General features: G+C 39.7%; 2 protein-coding genes across 2 annotated transcripts; both read left to right on the top strand.

Annotated features, from left to right (window-relative positions):
• Positions 1–12,433: 12,433 nt before the first annotated feature.
• LOC126793263 (phospholipase D beta 1) lies at positions 12,434–19,140 on the top strand. The gene is made up of 10 exons (XM_050519724.1): positions 12,434–13,706; positions 14,337–14,450; positions 15,267–15,461; positions 15,918–16,163; positions 16,261–16,329; positions 16,420–16,567; positions 17,135–17,283; positions 17,564–17,755; positions 17,862–18,059; positions 18,569–19,140. The coding sequence occupies exons 1-10, from the start codon at positions 12,765–12,767 to the stop codon at positions 18,860–18,862; spliced, it is 2,547 nt and encodes an 848-aa protein (XP_050375681.1). The 5' UTR covers positions 12,434–12,764; the 3' UTR covers positions 18,863–19,140.
• Positions 19,141–21,280: 2,140 nt separating this feature from the next.
• LOC126794524 (bifunctional dTDP-4-dehydrorhamnose 3,5-epimerase/dTDP-4-dehydrorhamnose reductase) lies at positions 21,281–22,776 on the top strand. Its single transcript, XM_050521272.1, has 2 exons — positions 21,281–21,858; positions 22,197–22,776. The coding sequence occupies exons 1-2, from the start codon at positions 21,409–21,411 to the stop codon at positions 22,641–22,643; spliced, it is 897 nt and encodes a 298-aa protein (XP_050377229.1). The 5' UTR covers positions 21,281–21,408; the 3' UTR covers positions 22,644–22,776.
• The last annotated feature ends 2,533 nt before the right edge of the window (positions 22,777–25,309 follow it).

Below are 25,309 nucleotides of genomic sequence, written 5' to 3'. Positions count from 1 at the left end.
ATTTTCTGGATATTTAGGCAGAATTTTGGCTTTGTGTTTGGGAGAATGGAGATGATGAATTGTGAGGGAGGCTGTGCCTTTTATAGAGGAAGGAGGAGAGGAGGGGCTGCTAGGGTTTTGAATGGGCTGATCCATGTATGCACGGCTGGGATTTCTTCTTTTTAATTAGATCTAATGGCTGCCCTTCTTTTCCTTGTAGAACAAGCTCTTATCTCCTTGTTTCTCTAGGGTTAGCATGGCATGGGCTGGGCTCCTTCTCCTTGGCTGAATTGGATAACATGGCAAGAACTTCTTCTCCTTGAATTATCTCTTCAAATATGAAAATAAGAAAAGAAAATCAATAGTAAGAGATAATACATTTCGAAAATCATGTCCTAATCTAGATATTTGTTTTCTTAAAAAGACACATGTAATAGATGAACTCAACTAGATTAGGAAAGTTTCTAATTTGCAAAAAGGAAACTTACTAGAATAAGTAAGTTACTAGAACAAGGAAGTTCATTTAGGAAAGTTTCGTAATAAGAGTTTGAGTTCAAGTAGGACTTTCTAAAATGGTACGTTTCCTAGTCTAACAAGGATTCCTAATGCCAACAGGACTCTCAACATATCACCAATGCGACCAAAACGTAGATAGATGAAGACTCCTAATCCAACTAGGTTTCCTAGTCCTATAAGGATTCCTACTCAAACTAGTACTCTAGACCAATTCTTCGTTTTTAGCTCGTTTAAGCACAAATACACATCCATTACCGTCCTAGACTCCTATTGTGACTCAATGACTCGATATTACAACAATAAGGGTTAAGCAAAGTACAAATGGAGGTAAAAACATATTAAGAACGTAGCACAAAGTGCTCCTATCAAGTGTGTTTGAGCCATATATAATTATGGCATGACTTGGATAACTGTGGAAGGGATATATAGCATGATTAAGCTTTTTGTTATAAGGAGTGGAGGTTTGAAAACTCATCTTGCTAGCACGTAGCCGGTTTGCCATCGATCATAAACTCCAGCGTCCGGAGGAAAGCAAAGTTAATTGCCTTGGGTGTCCAGTGTGTTTTATGGGTTGAAGTGTTTTGCCATGCCAGGAGAAAGATATTCGGAACAATGGTGCTGGGGCATGGGGGTAGCCCGGGCATGAACATCCGAGTGAAGTGCTGAGGCCAGGTGAGGAGCGGCTGTTTGGGGCACGGAGCCGAATGAGGAGCTATGGCGCGCAGGGGAAGAGTAGCCGGGGCTGGGGGTAGCCGGCCGGGTGAAGAAAAATTGGCCGGAGGAAAGGGTTGATGTGACTAGAGGTGAGTTCAGTCGGATTGAGATTTTCAGTCGAGTCGAGAGACATAGCTGAGAGGGGGTGCTTGCAGCGGCCGGGAAGTGCAGCGACGCATTTGTGGCGGGCCAGTGAGGGCCGAGTCGATCCGAGGGTTACAGCGCCGGGTCAAGCATGTTGCTTCGGGAGAGTTTTGGTGGCTCCAGACGAGAGGGCGTCGGGTGAGATTCACTCTTTGTTTTCCCATTTTTCTTGATTTGAAGTACCCATTTTGTTTCTTGCCACGAGTTTTGATATTGCTGGATGTTTGGGTGAAGGCTCCGGGCCGGGGGCGGAGTGAGTTTTGGTCGGAGATAGCTGCTGGGTTGGGGTCTTGGCGGAGCTGCTTGATGTTCCGGAAAAGAACATGTTTTGGTGTCATATTGTTGCTATTCAATTGTTGTGAACTGTGATGGAAAAGTTTGACTCGATACTCTGCTGGTGTGTGTATCATCTCTTGAATCTTCTTCACCTGCTTTAGCCAAACTTCTGCTTCCACAGCACTTGCATTATCCGAGAATCTAGAAAGTCTCATCTTCAGAAACCTCTCTAAACATCTAGTTCTCATATTCAGGTCATGCTCATTAGACGAGGAAGATAAGATGTTCCCTAAGGCACGAAATGTTTGTAACATACGCCCTACATTGTGTCGTGGCGGCATCTTAATCGAGCTCTGTAATAGGAAGCAAGGGTGAGTAGTCGAAAACAACATTCGACACAATAATTATCGTAAACAATACAGAAATCAAAAGTATCAGAGGATACAAACTTAAGGTAGGAAGAATGACTCGATCTCCGGTAAACAAAACAAGGAATCAAAAGAGGTTCATGCAATGACACCAGCATTGTATGTAAACAAACTGGAATACGACTCGAAGGACCAGGTGAGTTGTAGGGAATGTACCAAGAACGATGCTTTGATACCAAGTAAATACTGTCACACTCCGGGACCATTTCTGGTACCGAAATGAAGCAGTAATCGCCATAGTCCTAAGTTAGTACCAATCAATATAGGATCCTACGTATTGACAGCGCCAACTTACAACTACAAGGCTATGGGGATAAGTAAATGATACAAAATTTGGGTTAAAAACAAAAGAAGCTCAATTTATTGAATAAATACAAATAATCGGAATCTAGCAAATAAAATGAAAGTTCAAGTATGACATGTGAAGAGTGCGTTATTATAATAAATACGGGCCAAAGGAGATAATTGCACAACTGAAATGAAAAGTAACAGAGTACGCGTCATGCGATTGTTAAAGTAGAAACATAGATCGGGTAAGTAAGAAGTCACACCGGAAGCTGGCTCCTTGGTATCAAAAGTGAACCATGAGCGATGCGACGCCACTAGCACCTAGTCCAAGTCCTCACGAACTAGCTTCTAGGTATCTCAAAAGTAGGGGTGAGTAGTCGTCTTCGCTAACCCGATATGGGTAAGACGACCCAACCGTAGTTAGGTTAGAAAACTATTTATATATACACACACATATATAAATATAATAGTATATATATAGACAATATATATATAGACTGTTAGCGTAAAAACACGTAACGAAAGTCGAACCGAGACTATAACAAGTATCGTAAGGTTTAGAGCAAGTCAAGTAAAATCATGCAGAAATAAAATATGCGACTCGGCTCGAAATATCAAATGCGCCAATGGGGTATATCCAACCCGACTGACTCTAAGGTTCGCCTTCGGGCGAACCGAGAGTCAATAATGTACTACGGTACCAGACATCAAGACACGGCTATCACTGTAGTAATTAACCACACGATGCCGGATATCAGAACAACAGATTAACTGTGGATAAATCATGATGCCCGGAAATTAGGACGCGGAATTCACCATATAATAATAAAACATGTGGTGTTAGACAGTAGTATACGGAATCACTGACTTATAATTATGCATAAAATAAAATGGTCAATCTTGAGACAATATGACCAAAGTAAAGTGCCAATGAATGCAACATGCGATAAAGACGTATAGCATATATATTTTATATATAGAAAACCACTAACCCGGAAGGTACCGACTCACCCTAGAGGGCGACTCACCCTACCTGATATAGCAGTGCCGAAGTCCGCGCCCTAAGTCTTGCTCCGAGTAGAATCACGTCCCTCAAGCTCGTCTAGTACCCAAATAATAATGAAAAAGGGAAAAGTAAGGTCCATGACGTTTTTAGTCGATTTAGTAATTGAACGTTGGTTTGACTAGTTTGATTACTCGAGTCGAGGTCTCAGGATGATCGGTTGATTTTTTTTAAAGGTGAGTGTGAATTTGTTTTATAGATATTCGTATCTTAGATTTAAGACGCGAATGATCGATAAATATAAATCTTAAATTTATTCTTTCCGCATTTAAATCTCTCACGCTTAAGAGTTCCTTGATTACCGATCCGGACGGAAATACCGTAAAACTAAAATTACGTTTTAGCGAAAGGTTACAAGTTTTCCTCAATTCAATTTAAATTGAGAAACCTAAAGGTAAAAACGTTAAAATGAGATTTAAGTAAAAAATAAACTAATTATTGTTTGGGTAAAACATTAACTTTTCAACTACTAGGGGGCAAGGCCATAATTATTGAATGTCAATAGGGGTGGAAAGGTCATTTCCCTCTAAAATAAAACATTAAAAGGGTAAGTTCTATACGGGTAAAAACCAGGGTTTTACCCTTCCTCATCTGACCACCCATTCCGGCCAAAACTTCAACTCCAATCAACTCAAAACCAACATGAAAATATACCAAACGAATCGAAACAACGTTGAGAACACAACACCAAAATCAAAGGAATTAGAGTTCGATTGATACCTCAATGAAGCACCGGAAAGAGATCCCGTCGGCTCCGTGCTCCGCCACTCCTATTCCAAGCTATAGGGACTTCCTCCTCACCTCCCAAACAATTCTGCTACGGGTTTGAGTTCCACCACATCTCAAGAGATCCAAACAGAGTTATGGTAATGAAGTTTAACAATCGCCGGAGTCGATTCCACAAACCGAAGGCAAAACCAAGAAAAGATAGGAATTAAGGCTAGGATCTAATAGATCGAAGGAAATAAGGAGTAGGAAAGAGAATGGAGGCTCGGGTTTACCAGAAAAATGAGTGATGAAGTCGTCGGAGCCGAAGAACTCGACGCCGGAGCTCATCCACTTCAAATATCGAACTTGCCGAAAATGCATTGCATGTTGGTTTTGCGGGAACCATCAGAGAGATGAGAGGGAGAGGATCCCGGCGGCGGCGGTCTTGAGGCGAGGCGTCGCTGGACGGCGGTGATGAAGCCGAGAGAAGGTTGCATCTGCTGCCTTTGTTTGTAACACATGGGAGAGAGAGAAAAAGAAGGCACGAGAGGAAGAAGAAAGAAAAGAGAGAAGGGAGGAAAAAGAAAGAGGGAGAGAGAGAGAGAGAGAGAGAGAGAGAGAGAGAGAGAGAGAGAGAGAGAGAGAGAGAGAATTGTATGTGGGAGAGTCTAGGGTGGGCTCTCTCCCTTTAATGAAATCAATGGTCTAGATTGCACGAAGGAGATTAAGGGCCAAGATTTAAAAATGCAAGAAATTTAATTTCTGAATGTATAATTAAAAAACCGTTAACTTTGTAAATGCATAGAAAAATAACAGAGCGTCGGAAAAATATTTCGTGAGTACTCCCGCGCTCATGACGACGTGTAGTTAAACACGAAAAATATTAAACTACATTTTGACATTTCGAAAAATGGTCGATTAGCGTGACAAGTATGCCGGAAAGATAAATAATTTTTTCAGGGGCTCACAATGCAGCTCCACAGGGCCTCCTACGCATTCGCCCCGCAAAATTAACCTTTTGCCCCACAAGACCCCGCATCAAAGCATTCAAAATTGCTCCTCTGACATATTCACGCAAGCAACGCGAACTTCAAAAGATACATCTTCGCTCAAGATAAACTACTTCAGTCTTCCCACACCTTCAAAGGTAATGTTTTAACTAACGTTCCCGTTTTTGAACATATAGATATATTATATCGGGAAATATTCGCCTTACTTCAATCTCCCGTTGTTCTTATACCGTGGATGAGACCAAAGGAGGGAACTCGTCACTCTTCTATTTGGTCAATTTTTTTCGTGTTACGATCTTGGGGGTGGTCTGAGTGCACCGCTGTTTTGGATGCGATCGTGAGTATCGCCGTTTGCATTGATTTTTTCTTGTGACTATATACGTCACCCTTTCTAATTCATGTTATAGTTGAATCTAATCGATTATGTATTTGTGTTGTAGATGTCATTGCCATCGCGACCGGAATTTGGCCTTCTAGATCTTGAAGGCAAGGAATACCACTACTGGGTTTTCGACACGAAGCTCGCTTCTAAGAGCCGAGGGATTCAAGACATGTTTACCGACCCTCTTGCTTTTTCCCACCTATGACCGAGACTCAAGCTCTCATCTTTATAAGACATCACATCCATGCAACTCTCAAGAGGCAATACTTGAACGTAAAAGATCCTAAAGAATTATGGGACAAACTTCGTTGCGGTACAACAATGTTCATGATAAGCTTCTCCTTGATTTGACCGTTAGATGGGATAACATCCGTTTATTGGACTATAAGAGAGTGGATGATTTTAGTCAGGATATGCTATGTCTGTAATCCGACATTGGCATTATTAGTGTCATCAAGACCAACCTAGATCTTCTCAATAAGACATTGGCCACATTTCCAATCAACTATGAGGTTCAAACTCATACGTATCGCTCTCATGTAGAAAGGAAGATCCGGTCTTTCGCCAACTTAAGGCTTGGCGAAGAAGGAGAGGCATTTTGAGATTCTCCTAAACAATAACAATAGACCTATTGATACTAAAAAGATTGCTACGCCATAGTCTAAATATGGGAAACCTCATAAGTAAAAGAATCAAGCAAAGAACGCTCCATACCAGTAACAAAGCAACAATTTTCGTGGTGGAAGGCAACCAAGTCATTCTCGGCCCAAGTCCGACACTTGGGACCCGTGATGGTGGTGGCGCCGCACCCTCAGGGGCAGGTCGTCCCCGTCCAAAACCTCAAGGAGGCCGTGTGCCTCCTCATGCCTCCAATTCCGGTAATGGGAAGTCTCCATGCTTCAAATGTGGCTCATTCAAGTACTTTAATCGCAATTTTCGAGCTAGCAATGAGATAATCCTGGCATACTGCCTACAAGAAGTTTTTACAACCCGAATCGAATCATATGGATGAAGAATCTGAGATCGATACTCATCACATCTCCATGAAGCTCGAGCCTTTTGTTTTCAAGGCTAAGACTCCGACCCCTATAATGGATACTCCAGACTTTGATTTGTCCCTTTTAGTTTTTTCTAGTTTTATGATTTCAAGTATTGTTATGGCTGACCGCCATTGTTATTTTCATTGACTTTGTAATAGTCTTTTGATTTTGGTATTAGAAGTTCATTTGTGATGTATTAAAGATTGACATTCAATAAAATTTCTCAATTTCTTGTTCACAAGTCGATCTCTTTAAGAATTTTATTTACCTTACACTTAGCAAGATGGTTAATGTGTACAACTCACGTGGTTTTTAAATTGAACGTTTTTGGGTTACATGAGATTCCAATAGCATTACATTGTGAATTTGGAACTTAAAATTTGGAAAACGAACATCTAAATGTTAAAATTGACGTCGTTTTAGCCTCCTTGGTCATATCCGGCGATTCCGCCGCCACCACCTCGTTCTTATCGGCATCCCCTGTCGGACCTGCAGCCTTGGCTTCCATACCAGCCAGATCCGGCCACCGCCGGCTGATTTTTTGTCATTTCTCGTCATTTTCCGGCATATTTCCAGCAGTTTTGCTGCCATGTTTTCCCAGTCCAAATTTCACTCGGTTTTGAGTTCTTTTGACATGGTTTTCTAGATAAGTTTCCAATTTTCTCCAAGTCCGTTATCTACACTCACTGGCATTCTTTAAGTGTATTTGTACACCGATTATGTATAGTTTTTACCACCCTAGTTTACTGTTTGGTATTTCACTACTTCGATACCATGTTTTTACCAATTCTTTAGTTGAAGAATGTAGTACTATTTACATGTGATACATTCGATGAGATTGCACTTTGTTCCAATCCCATTTCTTACAATATCCTACGTCGTATTGTCTAGAATTGTTTCCGTGTCATTGACTCTCTTAATTTTCATTTTGTAGATGTCTCGCAGCGAAATCGAATGTCTAGCTGATTGCGGAAGCACCCACATTGTCCTACGGTACATGTAGTTGTTCACGAATCTAGTGTTTTTGACTTCTTCGATGACTACAATGATTGGCTCAAAATCCATCATTCAAGGAAGAGGCACCGCTTCTTTCATGTTGCCTAATAGTACGACTTTCAACGTCGTTGACGCTTTTTATGCGCCGAAGTCTTCCCACACCTTGCTAAGTTTTAAGGACATACGTGTTAATGGTTTTCACCTCGATACTTATGTTGAGAATGAAGAGGAATATCTTTGTGTTACCTCTGAGAAAGTAGGCCAGCGCCTCATCTTAGAGAAGATGAAGAGTCTCGGGAATGGTTTGTATATTCCTTCCATTCGAATTTTTGAATCATATGCGATTGAACTCAACTTTTGTGATTCAGACTCTTATATGCTTTGGCATGCATATCTTAGGCATCCTGGACATGATATGATGATTATAATTTTTAAAAATTCACATGGTCATCCATTTTTCAAGTCCTGGAAGCGATTGGAGGACCACTTCTCCTGTGCCCTGCCAGTGAGGCCGAGTCTGTCCCTCTCAGCAGCTTCATGGCATTCCAGCCGTCGGTGGCGGCATTCCCTCCTTCACAAGAGCTTGTGATGACTCCTATGATTTCAAATGCCTACATGACAATATCTAATGCCCATCACTCAATTTGCAAAGCTTCTGCTCTTGCTAAATTTCAAGGAAGTCCTTCCTTTACTAACACTTCAATCGAGAACATTCAATTCTTACAACTTGAATACAAGGTGACATTTATGGACCTATTCAACCGGATACAGACCTTTTAGATATTCTATGGTATTGGCTGATGCATCGACGTGTTGGTTACACGTAGCTTTGCTATCCACAAGAAATGTTGCATTTGCTAAGTTATTAGCTGAAATCATTAAACTTAGGGCTTACCACCCCCCCATCCTATCAAATCCATTCGCTTGGATAATGTTGGAGAATTCATCTCCAAAACATTTGATGATTACTGCATGTCTATTGGGATCGAAGTTGAACATCTCGTTCCTTATGTTCATTCACAGAACGATCTAGCAGAGGCTACCATCAAATGTATTCAGCTTGTTTCTCAGGCTATGGTCATGGGTAGTAAATTATCGGTCTTTATGTGGGGATATGCAGTGTTGCATGCATCGACACTTATTCGTTTCAGACTTGCGGCTAACCAAGCATTTAGTGTGTACCAGATGGTTACTGGTTATGAACCTAATATTTCACACTTACGCATATTTGGTTGCGCCGTCTATGTGCCTATTATGTCTCCGTTGCGTACTAAAATGGGTCCTCAGAGACGATTTGGTATCTATGTTGGCTATAATTGCCCAACTATTGTCCGCTACTTAGAACCAACCACCAGAGATATCTTTACTGCAAGATTTGTAGATCGTTACTTTGATGAGACATGCTTACTATCATTAGGGGGAGATGAGAATGTTATCATTCCAAATGAACATCTGGAATTGACGTTGTGTGTCCCCACTATGTCTCATTATGTTTCCCGCACTACTCAAAGTGAGTTAAAAATGACGCATTATCGATATCCAGAAAGTCACATATTTGATGTCCGATGGATTTGTAGATATTGCTAAAGTGACAAGATCAAACACACTCGCTGCAAATGTACCGGTATGGTTGTATGTACTGAAATACGAGCGTGGAAGACAAGTTCCTAGACCTAGCAACGTTGGCACCGCCCCTGACAGTGGGATGGAGGCCGACGGTGGCACCACCGTACGCCGTGGTGTTGCCGGCGTCGTCGAGATGGATTGCCATGAAGTGGCTTCGACCTCGGCTCCTCAAAGGAAAATGGGGAGACCGATAAACTCTAGGGATTCAAAGTCTAGAAAGAAGCGAATGACCAAGGCACAACGCGCCATCAATGATGAATCTCCATCGTATGAAGTTGTCTCTAATTACAGCTATGTCCATGAATCAACTCAAGTGTTACCGTGAGACGTTATGAAACCTTGTTTGATGCCAAAGAACAACGAAATCTCAGTGAATTACACAAGTGAGCAATCGGTCCGAAACGAGACACCACACGCATTGATGACTTTTTCATTTATTATGTCGCACATCAGATCATATATGAAGGCGATGTTGAACCTTGCTCTGTAGCTGAATGCGAACGCAGAGTAGATTGGCTGAAGTGGAAGGAAGCAATTTAGGCAGAACTTGACTCATTAAAGAAGAGAAAAGTGTTCAGAAAGGTTGAATTGACACCAAGAGATGTCAAACTCGTTGGACATAAATGAGTCTTCGTTCGTAATTGTAATGAGATGAATGAGATCGTGTATTATAAGGCAAGACTCATGGCGCAATGATTCTCACAACGATTTGGCATTAACTATGAGGAGACATATTCTCCTGTTATGGACATCATTGCCTTCAACTACCTCATTAGTCTGGTAGTGTCTGAAAGACTAAACATGCAGCTTATGGATGTGGTCACATCTTATCTCTATGGGGATCTTGACGCAGAGATATACATGAAACCTCCCTAGGGACTACCTTTACCTCCATCAAGTGCCTCCAGACCACGGAGTGCTCATGTAGTCAGATTACGTCGTTCGTTGTACATGTCGAAACAATTCGGAAGAATGCGGTACAATCGGTTGCATCGATACTTGGTGAGAATGGGTTATAAGAATGATGAACTATGCCCATGCGTGTTCATACGAAAGACAAATTTCGGATTTGTCATCGTTGCGGTTTACATTGATGACATGAACATAATTGGTACTCTTGATGAGATTGAAGAGACCATGTCTCATTTAAAGTCGGAATTTGAGATAAAGGACCTAGGGAAGACGAATTTTGTCTCGCAAGAAATTCTTCGATTTCTTCTGGAAACAGATGCTTATGCCTTGAGCTTGTGCATAGGGCCGACGACATCTTAGTGCACCAATCGAAGTACACGCAGAAAATGCTTCGACGTTTTAATATGGATCTATGCAGTCCATTGTCTAATCCCATGGTCGTCCAAAGTCTAGATATCAAGAAAAATCCATTCCGTCCTAAAGAGGATGATGACGAAGTTCTTGGTCCTCAAGTTCCATACCTTAGTGCAATTAGGGCATTATTGTATCTTGCTCAATGCACTAGACCAGACATATCTTTCGTAGTGAACTTATTAACTAGATTTAGCTCCGCGCCTACGCTACGTCATTGGAATGGTATCAAACATTTGTTTCGGTATTTGAAAGGTTCTCTTGACATGAGATTGTTCTATCCCAATTGCAGAGAGAACACCGCCACGGTGCCTCCCCACACCACTGCCGTCACCGACCCCAGCCTTGCCGCCGTACACCACAATGATGTTGTCGGCCGCCACGGCGTGGAGACCGTGCACGGTACCGAGAGCAGAAACCGGTCATGTCATGCTCCTTCCCTCGATGCAAAGACTCCAAACAACATGTTAGTTAGTTATGCCAATACATGGTATCTCTCTGACCCTCACAAGGCTTATTCTCAGACCAGTTATGTGTTACCAATATGACGATATCTTGGAGATCCACTAAACAATCTCTTGTTGCTACTTCTTCGAATCACGCGGAGATCATTGCTCTCCATGAAACAGTTAAAGAATGTAGTTGGCTACAGTCACTTGTTCGTCATATTCATGATTTTTGTGGATTAGTCTCTACAACTGATCCACCTACATGCATTTATGAAGATAGTGTTGCTTGCATAGAGCATACTAAGTTAGGTTTCATCAAAGGAGACAACACCAAGCATATCTCGCCCAAGTTCTTCTACAATGTTCAACAACAGAAGTTCTTGAATGTTCAGATTAATCAAGTGAGTTCAGAATTCAATGTTCAGATTTATTCACTAAGTTTTTACCTAAATCTACTTTTGTGAAACATGTGAAGAGCATTAACATGCGTCGTTTATTGGAACTTTAGAGTTTGGTAGACTTCAGGAGGAGTCTACATCACATGTTCAGATCATTAGTAGTTGGTGCGTTGTGCTATTTTTCTCTTTGATCAAGCTTTTGTTTTACCCAAAAGGTTTATGATTTGCTTGACAAGGTTTTTACCGAGACAACGTTGTGTGCCATGCAAGCTAGGCATGCGACACAAATGATAGTGTTCCAGGAGAATTACTATTCTACCCATTTGTGTGTCTTCACCTTATTAGGTTTCTTGTTAGAGATAGATTCACATCTCTGTAATATATTAGAACTCAGAATTCTACGAGATTGTGGTTATATAATGCCTAGGCATGCGACACAAAGGAAAGTGGTCCGTGAAAATTACTATTCTACCTCTGTGTGTGTCTTCGCTTTATTAGATTTTTTGTTAGAGATAGATTCACATCTATGTAATATATTAGAACGGGATTGTGGTTATATAATATCTATATATATGACTTCATATCATTAAATAAAATTACAGTTATTATCTGAATTACTTTCGTATTTATTTTTAAGCATCAATATATATATATATATATATATATATATATATCATAAAACAAAGTAATAAACAAGGGATGGGGATAAAACTTATCGTGCTAGATGGTCTCCTTAATCTAACTTGTGGGGTTTATCAACTAAATTGCATTTACCCCGTGATGATCAATATAGGCTCAGCTTTGGGAGCCCAGATGAGGCCACAGTGAACTGAAGTGACAGCGCAACAGCCGCATCTGACCAATGTTTGACTGAGAAAGCTAGAGACATCAAGCCAAACCCGCCAAAGTCTGCAACCGATGTAACCTTCCAAGTAAACCTCATTCACTTTCAACGCCGCTTTGTTTAAATTGTTTAGACTCTCTTCATCTTAGTACTTTCCTTTTGCCGATTTTCTTTGAATATTCATTAGGGTCCACTGATTACCTTAAATAATGGCAAAGTCTGCTTCTCCGTCTTGTTCTTCTTCTTCTTCTTCTTCTTCCCTGTCATCCCAATTCAAAGCCGGCGACTTTATTGCTATTTTAACTGTTTATAGCCTACCCTCTTTTACTAATTCAATACCCATTATCACATTCTTATTGTTTTTCTGGAGGTTCTTCGTTGCTTCACCTGATCACTATACCCATTTATTGGGTTCTTTTCCTTTTGATCACCTTATAGTTTGTACTTAGCTTGGTCTGGAGGAACAAGAATCTTTGGGGTTTAGGTGAATTGGGTATTTGCAAAGACACCAATTTTGGTTACTGGGTTTCATAAAAGAGGCCAGCTTGATCGATCTTTGGAGGTGAGAAGCTTTGCTGTAATGGCTAATTATGCTTATACTGAATCCTTGTCGTTTGGAGGCTCGGGGCATGTTCAGGGTCAGCAAGTTGTGCCGTTTCGAACAGGTAGTATCTCTCTCAAGCTTCAGCTGCTTCATGGCAACTTGGTTATATTGGTCAAAGAGGCCAAAAACCTCCCTAACATGGATGCGTTTCACAAGACTCTGGGGGATATTGTAGCCAGGTTGCCTGGGACAGGGAACAACAAGATCACTAGTGATCCGTATGTGACGGTATCGGTTGCAGGTGCTGTAGTTGGGAGGACTTTTGTGATCAGTAATAGTGAGAACCCTGTTTGGGAGCAACATTTTGATGTTCCTGTTGCGCATTATGCTTCGCAAGTGCATTTTGTTGTGAAAGATAGTGATGTTGTGGGTTCCCAGCTCATAGGTGTTGTAGCAATCCCAGTTGAGCAATTATGTTCTGGCATGAAAATTGAGGGAACCTTTCCGATCCTTGGTTCCAATGGGAAGCCTTGTAAGCCTGGAGCTGTTTTGAGTTTGTCCATTCAGTATATACCGATTGAGAAGTTGACTTTTAATAATAATGGGGTAGGTTTAGATCCTGATCACCAAGGGGTTCCTGGTACTTATTTTCCTGTTAGGAGAGGCGGTAAAGTTACTCTATATCAAGATGCTCATGTTCCTGATGGATGCCTTCCGATTGTGAAGATTGACGACGATGTTGAGTATGAGCATGGGAGCTGTTGGCAAGACATGTTTGATGCAATAAGTCAGGCTCGTCGTTTGATATACATTGTGGGTTGGTCAGTGTACCACAAAGTTAAGTTGCTCCGGGACAATAATGGTAAAACAGATTGCATATTAGGTGATCTTCTTAAGAACAAGTCACAGGAAGGTGTGAGAGTGCTGCTTCTTGTTTGGGACGATCCAACATCAACGAGCATTATGGGGTATAAAACGGTAAGCCCTGGGAAAATAGAATATATTTCCATAGTGATATTCCTGCACCATAACATACTTTTGGTTGATATATAATGTTTTCACAGATATGGTTGCTCTGAATTTTATGCTTTTGTTGAACAAGTTATTTTTGGTCGATGTTGGAGCTCTCAGAATGCCTTGCAGATATGATATATCGCTTTCTAAGCATCACATCATAAATTGATGATGTTAGCTATGGGAAAGCATTCCTGTAGGTTTCCAACTGCCATAGTTCCACTTTTTTTTTCTTTTTTTAAAGAAGTTCCATGCTTTCCTTTTTTCTTTTTTCTTTTTATAAATGCGTAAAAGATGAAGCACATGGCTATTTTTAATGAAGTTACAGCAGAAGACCCATAGTGAAGTGTATATAAGGTTGTTGTTAGTTTGCAGCCTATCTCTCTTCATTCTAGATGTTCACAGCACAAGGGACCCATATTGATATGATCATTTCTTTACCTCACTGCACAAGGGCTTGCTTCAGTTGACCGATCGTGTGTGATATTTCATTTGATACTCTAGAAGACTAATATTTTGTTTATCCATTTACTTTTCGTTTTTCAATTCTGTATATCTGTAGATGCTGATACAGTGTAATATGTACTTACGTAGGATGGAGTCATGCAAACCAGTGATGAGGAAACTCGCCGGTTTTTCAAGCATTCTTCAGTCCAAGTGCTACTTTGCCCTCGATCAGCTGGAAAGGGTAGCTGGGTCAAAAAACAGGTTCGCAGATGTGTGTACAATCTAGCTTCTGGTGGTAGAAGTTTCAATCTACTTATCTGACTGAATAACAAGAGTAATAAATATTATGAACAATTAATCGTCCTATTAAAAAATCCAAAGCTGAGTTGAGGTCATCTAGGATATGGTGGATTGTAAACAATTATTTTGGTTATGTGAACCAAATCAGTTCCACATCAACTAGTTTAATACCAAATTCAAGTATATTATGTGATCATGTGATCCTCTTGGATCTGTATTTGATATACATTATCAGCAGCAGAAAAACATATCCCGAATCCCCAATATATGTGGCACCCTCATCTACTGATGATACCAGTGTAATTTTATTTTTATGTATCTTCAAATTGTTTAAGATGACAAAAGAAAATCCCTGATATTCTTGATTCATTCCAGGCTTAAAAGTTACTGGTGAAGCTTGTTGAGGACTAGGAAGAGTGTCCCTTTTGAGGTTTCTTGACATGTATATAGGCTTTTCCCAAATTTTGGAAACATCAACATTTCTTATGGCAGCTTTAAGCTTATTTTTTATGTCTGAAATGATATGTCTCCCGGTAAAACTTATTTTCATGCTAAAAAATGCTTACTGTTTGTTCTCCACTAGTCCGAGAATTCTTCTTTGTTCTTTGAAACTATAGGCACATGTAGTGCACAAAGATTCAATTCATGCATTCATGTGCTGTTCACTCCAGCCGAAACTCAGTTGGATAATTGTATTTCTTATTATATCTTTCTGTCTTTTCAACTATATTTGAATAATTCTTGCTTTGCATCTCTTGTTTATTTGTTTGGTTACAGGAAGTTGGAACAATATATACCCACCATCAGAAAACAGTGATTGTTGATGCTGATGCAGGTCATTTTAAAAGAAAGATCATCGCATTTGTTGGTGGTCTTGATCTGTGCCTGGGACGCTACGATACTCCAGATCATCCTATTTTTAGGACTTTACAGACAGTCCACAAGGATGATAATCGTAACCCTACTTTTTCGGTAAACATCTTATTCTATCTATTTTGTTGTGGGATAACTCTTGTTTAAGCTGTCTATGTGATAAGACTGTTGTATTACTGTAAGAAATGGTGCTAGAAAATGTTACTTGTTGTAAAACACATGGCAGCTATGCATTTCCCTTGGTTAAATGCTGACCATAACTTGTAACTAATTAACTTAGCTATTTAAAGATAAAGACATCACCAGATATAATTACAAAAATGGAGGATAATAGCTGCTAGATTTAGTTGATTATAGTCATTATACTGCCCATTAGCGTACCTTTCTTAACTATATCTCATATTTTATTGATCCATCTACTTTAGTTTTGTTATTGGTTCAGTAGCTGTTTACAAAGATTGGGGCAACCTGGATGATTAAATCTCCAAAATGATATTTAGATTCGTTTTTACTGTTTCACCTTTTAACTCATCTACTTGTTAAAAACACAAACAGGACCATGTTGTTGGTTGTCCAAGGCAGCCATGGCATGATTTGCACAGTAAAATTGACGGTCCAGCAGCATACGATATCCTCACCAATTTTCAGGAGCGTTGGTTAAAAGCTTCAAAACCACGTGGGATAAAAAAACTAAAATCACATGATGATGCATTACTCAAGATTGACAGGATCCCTGAAATGATGGGAATGACAGATCTTCCTCAATTGAGTGAGGATGATCTAGAAGCTTGGGATGTTCAGGTATATTGGATGCCAATCAGCTAATTTTTCTCGGTTATAATTATTTGGTGACTTTTATATGTATGGTATAGTGTTGACTGTTTCTGAACAATTGAAGGTTTTTCGTTCAATTGATTCCAATTCCGTCAGAGGATTTCCAGAAGATCCAAAAGATGCTTCACACATGGTAAGAGATTCATGAGTATTTAACAACTGTGCACTATGCTCTTATCTCACTTTTTTATCACTGATGGTTTATGTCTATCTATGGCAACAGAACCTGGTGTGTGGGAAGAATGTGCTGATAGACATGAGTATACATGCCGCATATGTCAAAGCAATCCGTGCTGCTCAACATTTTATATACATAGAGAACCAATACTTCCTTGGATCATCATATAACTGGACCTTATACAATGATTTAGGTGAGAACTCTTAAATGTAGTAGCAGGGGACTGAGAAATTAAATAAATATGTTTCAACCATGTCATTATTCCTGATGTAGGAGCATTTGGTATGCCATCCTTATTTCAATTTATTCTGCGCCAATCCCTTTCTCTTTCTCACTTTAGTATAGCTTTTTGTGGAGCCAAATATGCTACATTCACCTGGTTACATTTCATAGTACTTGTAGTTGGTGTTAAAGTCACATTTTTGATTCATGATTTACTTCTTTGAATCTACTATAATCTTAGTCCTGTACAATATGAGCATTAATGAGATGAGGGTTGTGATATAGACTTTTAGATGACAAACAATTTCGGATGAGACTGTATCTTCTATATAAACTAACAATTTCGGTTATATTTTGGATATGATTGAATCTGCCAGACTGACATGGCTTTTTAGCATTCTGGGAGTTATATGAGGTTGAGGCTCTAGCTATGAAGCTTCTACCCCAACCTCCCTGTAATGAGCTGTATTTAATATTTAAGAAGAGATCAATAACACATCCTATAGTATCGTCTCCACAACTGATTAATTGTCTGCAGGTGCAAACAATTTAATACCAATGGAAATTGCTCTGAAAATTGTGAATAAAATCAAAGCAAACGAGAGGTTTTCGGTATATATCGTGATCCCCATGTGGCCAGAAGGTGTTCCTACAAGCACTCCTATTCAGCGAATTCTCTTTTGGCAGGTATCTAATTGCCATATAAAAATGCAGTTGCAGATTGTATTGAATTTGAGACAGATTTTGGACCTTATAATACTTTCAAGAATGAATACTTACAGAGGAAGCTCTTGTTGTCCTTGTAAAGCATGTGTTCAATCCAAACTTATTTCAACTTATCTGAAGAAAGTCCAAATTTTTGTTTCTTGTGAGTTGGATCGATTATTTCTCAGATGAGGTCTGTCGTACAAATTCATGAGTTTACTGTTACTTGCCTGCTTATTTATCACTTGTTTTCTTGCTGCAGCATAAAACAATGCAAATGATGTATGAAATGATTTACAAAGCTCTACTGGAGGCTGGACTTCACAATAGATACTGTCCACAAGACTATTTGAATTTCTTTTGCCTCGGCAATCGTGAGAAACCAAGCGGTGAAGAAAGTTCTGCTGCAAAAAAGTTAGCTGAAGTAAACAAAAAAGAAGCAAACTCTCCTCAAGTAAGTCGCTTACGTCTCCAGTAGATAGTGTAGTTTGTTTTCTCTCATCTACAAGCACTGGTTTCTCATATACTCAAAGAAACTTGTTTGGGTTTTGGTAACACAGGCACTCACCCGGAAGAACCGGCGGTTTATGATTTATGTTCATTCAAAGGGAATGATAGTGGACGATGAATATGTCATTATTGGATCTGCAAATATTAATCAGCGATCCATGGAAGGTACACGAGATACTGAAATAGCAATGGGGGCATATCAGCCTCATCACACTTGGGCAAGGAAACTCTCAAGTCCACATGGACAGGTAAGCCTGAAGTTAGAACTGTTTGTATTTATATTTGTATTGTACATCATACATAAAAAAATTTATAGGCTGAGAGAAGTTTCTAGAGACGTCAAAATGATATTCCATTCTTAAAATAATGCAGAGTTAACAAAATATAATGTCATTATATCAAATTTTATTGAAGGTAGTACTGAATTTGCATTCAGTAGCAGTATTAACTACCACGGTTGCTTTCTCGTTTACTTATATTCACTTAACTGTACTTGGTTCTTAAATTTCTGGGTAGGGTTTCAGGTATTAGCACGGACATCGGACAAACCTTGTAGTCTAATACAACAATGAAGTTTGATATACTGTTGTAATGCTGAGAGTAACATCACAAAGATAGTTTTAATTATCATTTTTTGAATTTTCAATGTTCATCGATTACGTAAAGGCTTTTCCGTTCAAGTATAAGTTGGAGCAGGTCATTCAATTACATTAAATTATAATCAACAATAAAAATAATTTGCTAAATATCACTGCAGATATATGGATACAGAACATCACTTTGGGCAGAGCATATTGGTTTTCTTGAAGAATGTTTCAAGCAACCAGAGAGTCTTGAATGTGTGCAACGGGTGAGATCTTTGAGCGAGCAGAACTGGAGGCAGTATGTGTCTGATGAGATTACAGAAATGAAAGGTCACCTGCTTAGATATCCGGTTGAAGTAGATCAAACAGGCAAGGTGAAACATCTTCCAGGCTGTGAAACATTTCCGGATGTTGGTGGCAACATACTGGGAGATTTCAAAGCCATCCAAGAAAATCTTACTATCTGATTTAGTCGATCAACTCCTATCCAGTTTTTACGTCCAAGTGAAAAGTATGCTTCTGCCTCAACCGTGGGTCATTCAAATGAACTACAAGTCCTGATCCAATTACACATCAATTTGTCCCTTTTTTTTTCCACATTAGAAGCAGAATATGAACCTATCATATATTCCCCACATCCATTATGACATTATATATATTTACTTGGTCGACAATTGGTTGACTTGTCGACGGGAATATTCGAAATGAATATTGTGTTGTGGAATATGAGTTTTATTGCTCTGCATCATTGGCATGTATTGAAGTCTTTCATTTTCAATTTCTACTTCAGCAGAATGTACTAACCATTTAGCAGTTGTGCTTGTTGGACTGTTAGAAAATGTGATCCAGAAAACAAACTAGTGTTGGAGGACAAAGCAAATCATTTTAACAGACTGACACCAACGAGGTGCAGCTCTGAGTGATCCAACTGAGGAAGACTGTTGAAATTAAGAGCTCCTTTCGATGAGCTTCGAGTTTTAGTTAATAGTTTTCAGATTGCTCATTAGTTTTAGTTAAGAAAGCTGCTTCCACTAATCTTCCGGCTGTTTAGTATTTACATTTTCCGACAATTTGACTGGAGATTGAGCTACCTCGGATTACTATAAGTAACATCCAGGGTCATAAATCGAGAAGTTCAACTGTGATTCAATATATAAACCTGGTCTATCTCTGATTCAAGCTTAGTCTACTTAATGAAAATGTGCATCAAATTATCATAGACGAGTTCCTATCACACTCCTATTACATGAAAGCTAATGAAATTTCAAGAGATACTAAAACAATCTAAGTAAATGATGGGTGAAATGTGATATACAGGAAAGCAGGTCCCCCTCCCCTACAAGTTTCCCTTTCGACGTTGTCACACGACTGCTTGCAAAGGTGTGTGTTCATCACACAGTGTTCTTCCTTTTATAGTGTTCTGCATCTGCAAGAACTACCATGCTCATCCATGATCGTACAAGCCATCACTAAAAGAGTTTCTATTATAATTATTTTAGCATCGAAAAGGGTTCGGATCTGAGGATTAACTGATAAGAATAAAGTAAAGGAAGCATATAGGTGAAAACAAAGTGAAAGTGGGATAGAAAAATAGAAGAAAATAATTAACAGTTTAGAACATATAGAGATGAGCTTGCTTTCAAAGTTGCACGCAATCTCCGCGATGCATGTGTTTTAGGAATAAAAATGTTAGTGAAGTCTGCTCTCTAGTACGGAAGGATCTCGATCTATCCTCGGCAAGTAAAATATTCTAAAAATCGTATGAATTTTCTGAAATAATGATATGAAATGCAGCACAACGTACTGTTTTTGAATTGTCAAAATGATGTGAGAAATTGCACACTTTATTAGTTTATTTGAGGTGAAAATTGGTGTATAACGGTATTCCTTGAGTTTCAGGCCGTAACATTTCAGTGTGAAAGATTATCGGTGGTGAAGTGCATGGTTTATTCTACTAGGGAGGTTTGGAAAGGAATTGCTTAATATTTACTGACAAAAATTAGACAAATAGATACCTGTAGCTTTTAATGAGGAGGAGATAACTCGTATTTAAAAAATGACACATAAAATATAAATTATAAAAAAATGAATAATATCTAATTGTACTTAAATTTTTTGTGATTTAAATTTGACACTTTAAATGTAACTAAGTTTAAATAGTATCGATGCAATTATAATTTCCCACTCACGCTTGTCGCTATTAAAGAATTTCTGATTGATTTCACACCAAGTGTCCGCAATGAGCTTTGGACCACACCATCACCATCAATTTCTTAAATGAACTCGAACCAAATCAAATATATTGATTTGTGGTGTGGAAATTAGATCGAAGAAATTACACGTATAAACCTAAAAATGAAGTTGCACTTGAGAGGAAGTCTTCAAGGAGAAAATCCAACATTAGAAAAGTGACAAATAAATTCCCACATCAATATAAAACGAGATTAGTATATTAGCTGACTATAAACTACGTTTGTCATTGTTTAACAACTTTAGTGATTAACAACGATGACAAATCACGAAACTCTCTTCTAATACTTGTCTAATTTCACTCACTAGCTTTAAAACTATAATCTCAATGTACGTTGCCAGTTAGATAGGCCATACTCACGGAACATATGCAACTGTTCTCACGAGTTCTCATTAACTATCTCTCTCTTTACTGCCTCTAAAATTGGCCTCTATTTTGCGCACAACAGTCATTTCTTTTATTTTCTCATTGATTTCACGTAGTAATTTACTATAAAAACAGAAATTATCATTAAAAAAAATGAAAATGAAAATAAGAAGAGGGTAGAGTCCACGGTGGTGAGTGTGAGGTTGAATCTCGCGTTAACCCAACCCTCTCGTGTATGTCAGACCCATATCTGTCCTCACCGTCCTTCATGTCACGTCTATATTTACACACACCCACATATCAAACCCACCTCCCTCACTCATCGTTTCACCATTTCATTTCTGCCCCCACAAACCAATCACACCCACCATTCCATTCCCAGATCCACATCCTCTCATGGGTTTTCCGGCCACCACCGCCAACCACCACCACCTCAAGTTCTTGATCTACGGCAAGACCGGCTGGATTGGCGGCCTCCTCGGCAAGATATGCCAGGCTCAGAGCATTAGCTTCGAGTACGGCTCCGGCCGCCTCGAGAACCGCTCCTCCCTCGAAGCCGACCTCGCCGCCGTCAAACCCACCCACGTCTTCAACGCTGCCGGCGTCACTGGCCGCCCCAACGTCGACTGGTGCGAGTCCCACAAGGTCGAGACCATTCGCGCCAACGTCGTCGGCACCCTGACGCTCGCCGACGTCTGCCGCGAACGTGGCCTCGTCCTTATTAACTACGCCACCGGCTGCATTTTCGAGTACGACCAGGCTCACCCTGAAGGCTCCGGCACCGGCTTCAAGGAGGAAGACACCCCCAACTTTATCGGATCTTTCTATTCCAAGACCAAGGCCATGGTGAGAGCCACCATCATTACATTTAGTTTGAATACGTAAAATCTCATTCTTTGTTGTTGAAAAACTGTGGTTAATTAGATCTATGTAGTTTTCGTATGAGATCTGTTATCATTTGTGTAGAGGGGGTGAGAACAACGGAAGATTCTGTCTTTTGTTTGTTAATGACGATAAGTCCAAGTAAACATGATGAGTTAAGATCCTCGTTTGAATAGTGTTGTGTCTGAATAATGATGTTGTTGTATAATGTACTGATTTGTTTGGCATTGCCATATGTGTGTCTTAATAATGTAGGAACTGTGGATGTTTAACTAATTTGGTTTTTTTCTTTTACTTGGAAGGTGGAGGATCTGCTCAGGAATTACGAGAATGTGTGTACTCTTCGAGTTAGAATGCCCATCTCATCGGATTTACAGAACCCGCGAAACTTCATCACCAAGATTGCGCGGTATGATAAGGTGGTCAACATTCCAAACTCCATGACCATCTTGGACGAGCTACTCCCCATTTCGGTGGAGATGGCAAAGAGAAATCTCACTGGAATATGGAACTTCACCAATCCTGGAGTGGTCAGCCACAATGAGATCTTGGAAATGTACAAGCAATACATTGACCCCAGCTACACCTGGAAGAACTTCAATCTTGAGGAGCAGGCAAAGGTGATTGTTGCCCCGAGGAGTAACAATGAGCTTGATGCTTCGAAATTGAAGAAAGAGTTCCCTGAGCTCTTGTCCATCAAGGAGTCTCTCATCAAGAATGTGTTCGAGCCAAATCAAAAGACTGCTTAGGTTTGGAATTTTTGGTTTCCTTGTTGTCATTTGTTAGATTGAAGATTCATATGTGTGGGCTAATGCGATCTCTCCACTATACATCGCCTTCTCCCAGCTTGCTTGCATGCAGGTCTGCCTTGTTTGTATTTGAATGTTGTATTCGAAATATGTAACAGAAAAAGAAAAAAAATTGTTTATCCTTGAAATAACTTGGTCAGTTAATAAACTAGTTGAAAGTTTATCAAAGTTGAACCCTTTCAAGATGTACGTATGATATTTTAGTAATTCAAATTTGAAGAGCAATATTTAGTTCTTGGATTGCGGTAATCTGTCTGACAAGTTCAATGTCTCAACTAGATGTAGCCGCTTATAATTTAGTCATAGACTGTGATTATAGAACTGTAATTCACAGAAAGAAGAATAATGAATCGATATAGTGTCTATAGTGTAATGCCTGTATAAATGTCCTTATATCAATGACCCCTTTATCAATGAATAATGAATCGCTTATAATTTGGATAGGGATTTGGATGCGGTTGATGATCCAGTTACGGGGAAGCAAAGTACCCCGGCTTGTGTTGGAGAGAATGGAGGTTTGCCTTCTCCCGGTAATATTGGTATTGTTGACTCTGGTATTGACTCTGATGTTGCTCAGGATACGGTTGTGTCACCAGAGAAGAAGTCTCGGAAACGTGGTAGAACGGGGGTACCTTCTCCATCTCCCAAGAAGATCAAGACTATATTGGGTGGTCGTGTCCCAATCTTGTGGCCAGAGGCTCTAGGGTTGTCAGAAGCTGATTTGGAATCACCGATAGCTTCTTGAAGAAGAAGAAAGGTGGGCGGTTGTTGGGAAGCAAGAACAAAGTGCCTAAGCCAAGTAAGAAGTCAGGCCCATTGGCTCCGCGGGTAAAGCTTTTCTCTCTGTCTGTTGGCAAGAATGTTAGCCACTTATAAGGGCAAGGCAAGGAGGTCGCTTAGATCTCAGTGTCCCTCACCTAAGCTATGCGGGGGTGAATCCTGTTTATTTTACTTTGGTTACTATTTGTTACACACCAATTGAGGTTCTAGGTGACAATAATATCTTCTATAAGGGTTTCGTAGACTGCTCGGTTCATCATTGGTAGTTTAGGTTTATTTGTGCGTAATTTATAATGAAGGTTACATGTCGTAGGTTGTTACTTGTACCATGTGGCTATGTTACCACATTTTTATCCAGGTTCAGGTCAACTTATGATGTACGTGTCTTCTGCCTAGTTAATAAAACTATTGTTTTCTAAAAAAGAAATGAATAAGCCATAATTGTACCAACACCATTAGTTGTTGAACACCCCGAACCATCCTGTATAGTTTGATTAGTTCCACATAGAACAATATTTCCCTTTACTTTGTGTAAATTCAGGGCTTCATTTAGACAAAAACTTGCAATCTCAGAATTAGCTCCAGCATCTCCTTCCCATATAATGGGGTATCCCAATTCGATCATATCAGAATTCTTAATCGAAACTTCCTACGGCAATAATCATGGGTAAATGAATATGTGGTATTTGTAACCTGTAAGTTGACTTGCAGTGTACTGCTGACATAGGCTTTAATCTTACTGTGTTAACTTCTCCCCAATGCCAAGAATTGCTTTTGCTACAAATTGTACCAGCAACGGTCATAATCCAAAGTGCGTAATTAGAAACTGTTACTGGAGAAGGGCCAGAATTTCCAAAACTCCAATGCATGATATTACCGCTAAATAAAAATAAATGAGCCCCAGAGCCGCGCATGATCGACCATTACCGCTATAGTCAACAACACGACATGCATTACCATAATACCATTAAGACCTTATGTTGGGACATGTACGATCGTGTCCGAGTCCTGTGGGGGATATAAAAAAAATGACTCGAGAATTAATGATGGCCGATGAACTATTAATGAGAGCTGATATAAAATTCATTGGAAAGATAATACGAAATCATAACGGCCGACGAGTAAATGTTCTGTAACGGCCAGCAAGTAAATGTAATATAGTTGTCGATGGTTAAATACTTATTGGGGATTAAATGAAGCGTAACCGACGATAGTTAATGAATCTGAAACTGTCGAAGAGTAAATTGAATGAGTAATGGAGTGATAAATGGTAATCAATGCCAACCCATGAAACTACACCAATAAAAACGAGATGGAGATACCAAGGTAATCATTCAATCCAAGCTATTCTAAATAGTATTGAGCATTGTTCTGACTTGAGTGTCGAATAGTTTTGTGCAGATACCCCCCCTCCCCCCCCCCCCCCCCCCCCCGCTCTCGTTATCGCTCTCGACAAGTTCGTAGTCAACACTACGTTATAGTCGTCGACCAGATAAAGGGCGGCATTGATAGTATGGTCAACGTTGAGTTAATCAACAAAGAGTCGAAAGTTATATCAGTTCCAGGTCAGCTCCCGCTGTAGTCCATATTTTATTAGTGGGTAAGACTTCTCAATGAAATTTTTCCCTCCAACAATTGGCGCCGTCTGTGAGAAACATTTTCCCCTAAAGAGTGATGGTGAGAGCTGCACCTAATGGAATCCATTATTTTGTCACTTATGATTGGAAGTGACAAAATAATTTTGGCTCGAGTGAGAAAAAACATATTTACGGTGAGAACTTTCATATTATGTTATTCATGACACAAGGGGGCATGAGTTTTATAAT

This window comes from Argentina anserina, chromosome 5 (assembly GCF_933775445.1).
Source record: "Argentina anserina chromosome 5, drPotAnse1.1, whole genome shotgun sequence".
NCBI classification, from domain to species: Eukaryota; Viridiplantae; Streptophyta; class Magnoliopsida; order Rosales; family Rosaceae; genus Argentina; species Argentina anserina.
The sequence above is the reverse complement of the archived record's forward strand: the minus strand, read 5'-3'. Positions and strand labels throughout refer to the sequence as shown.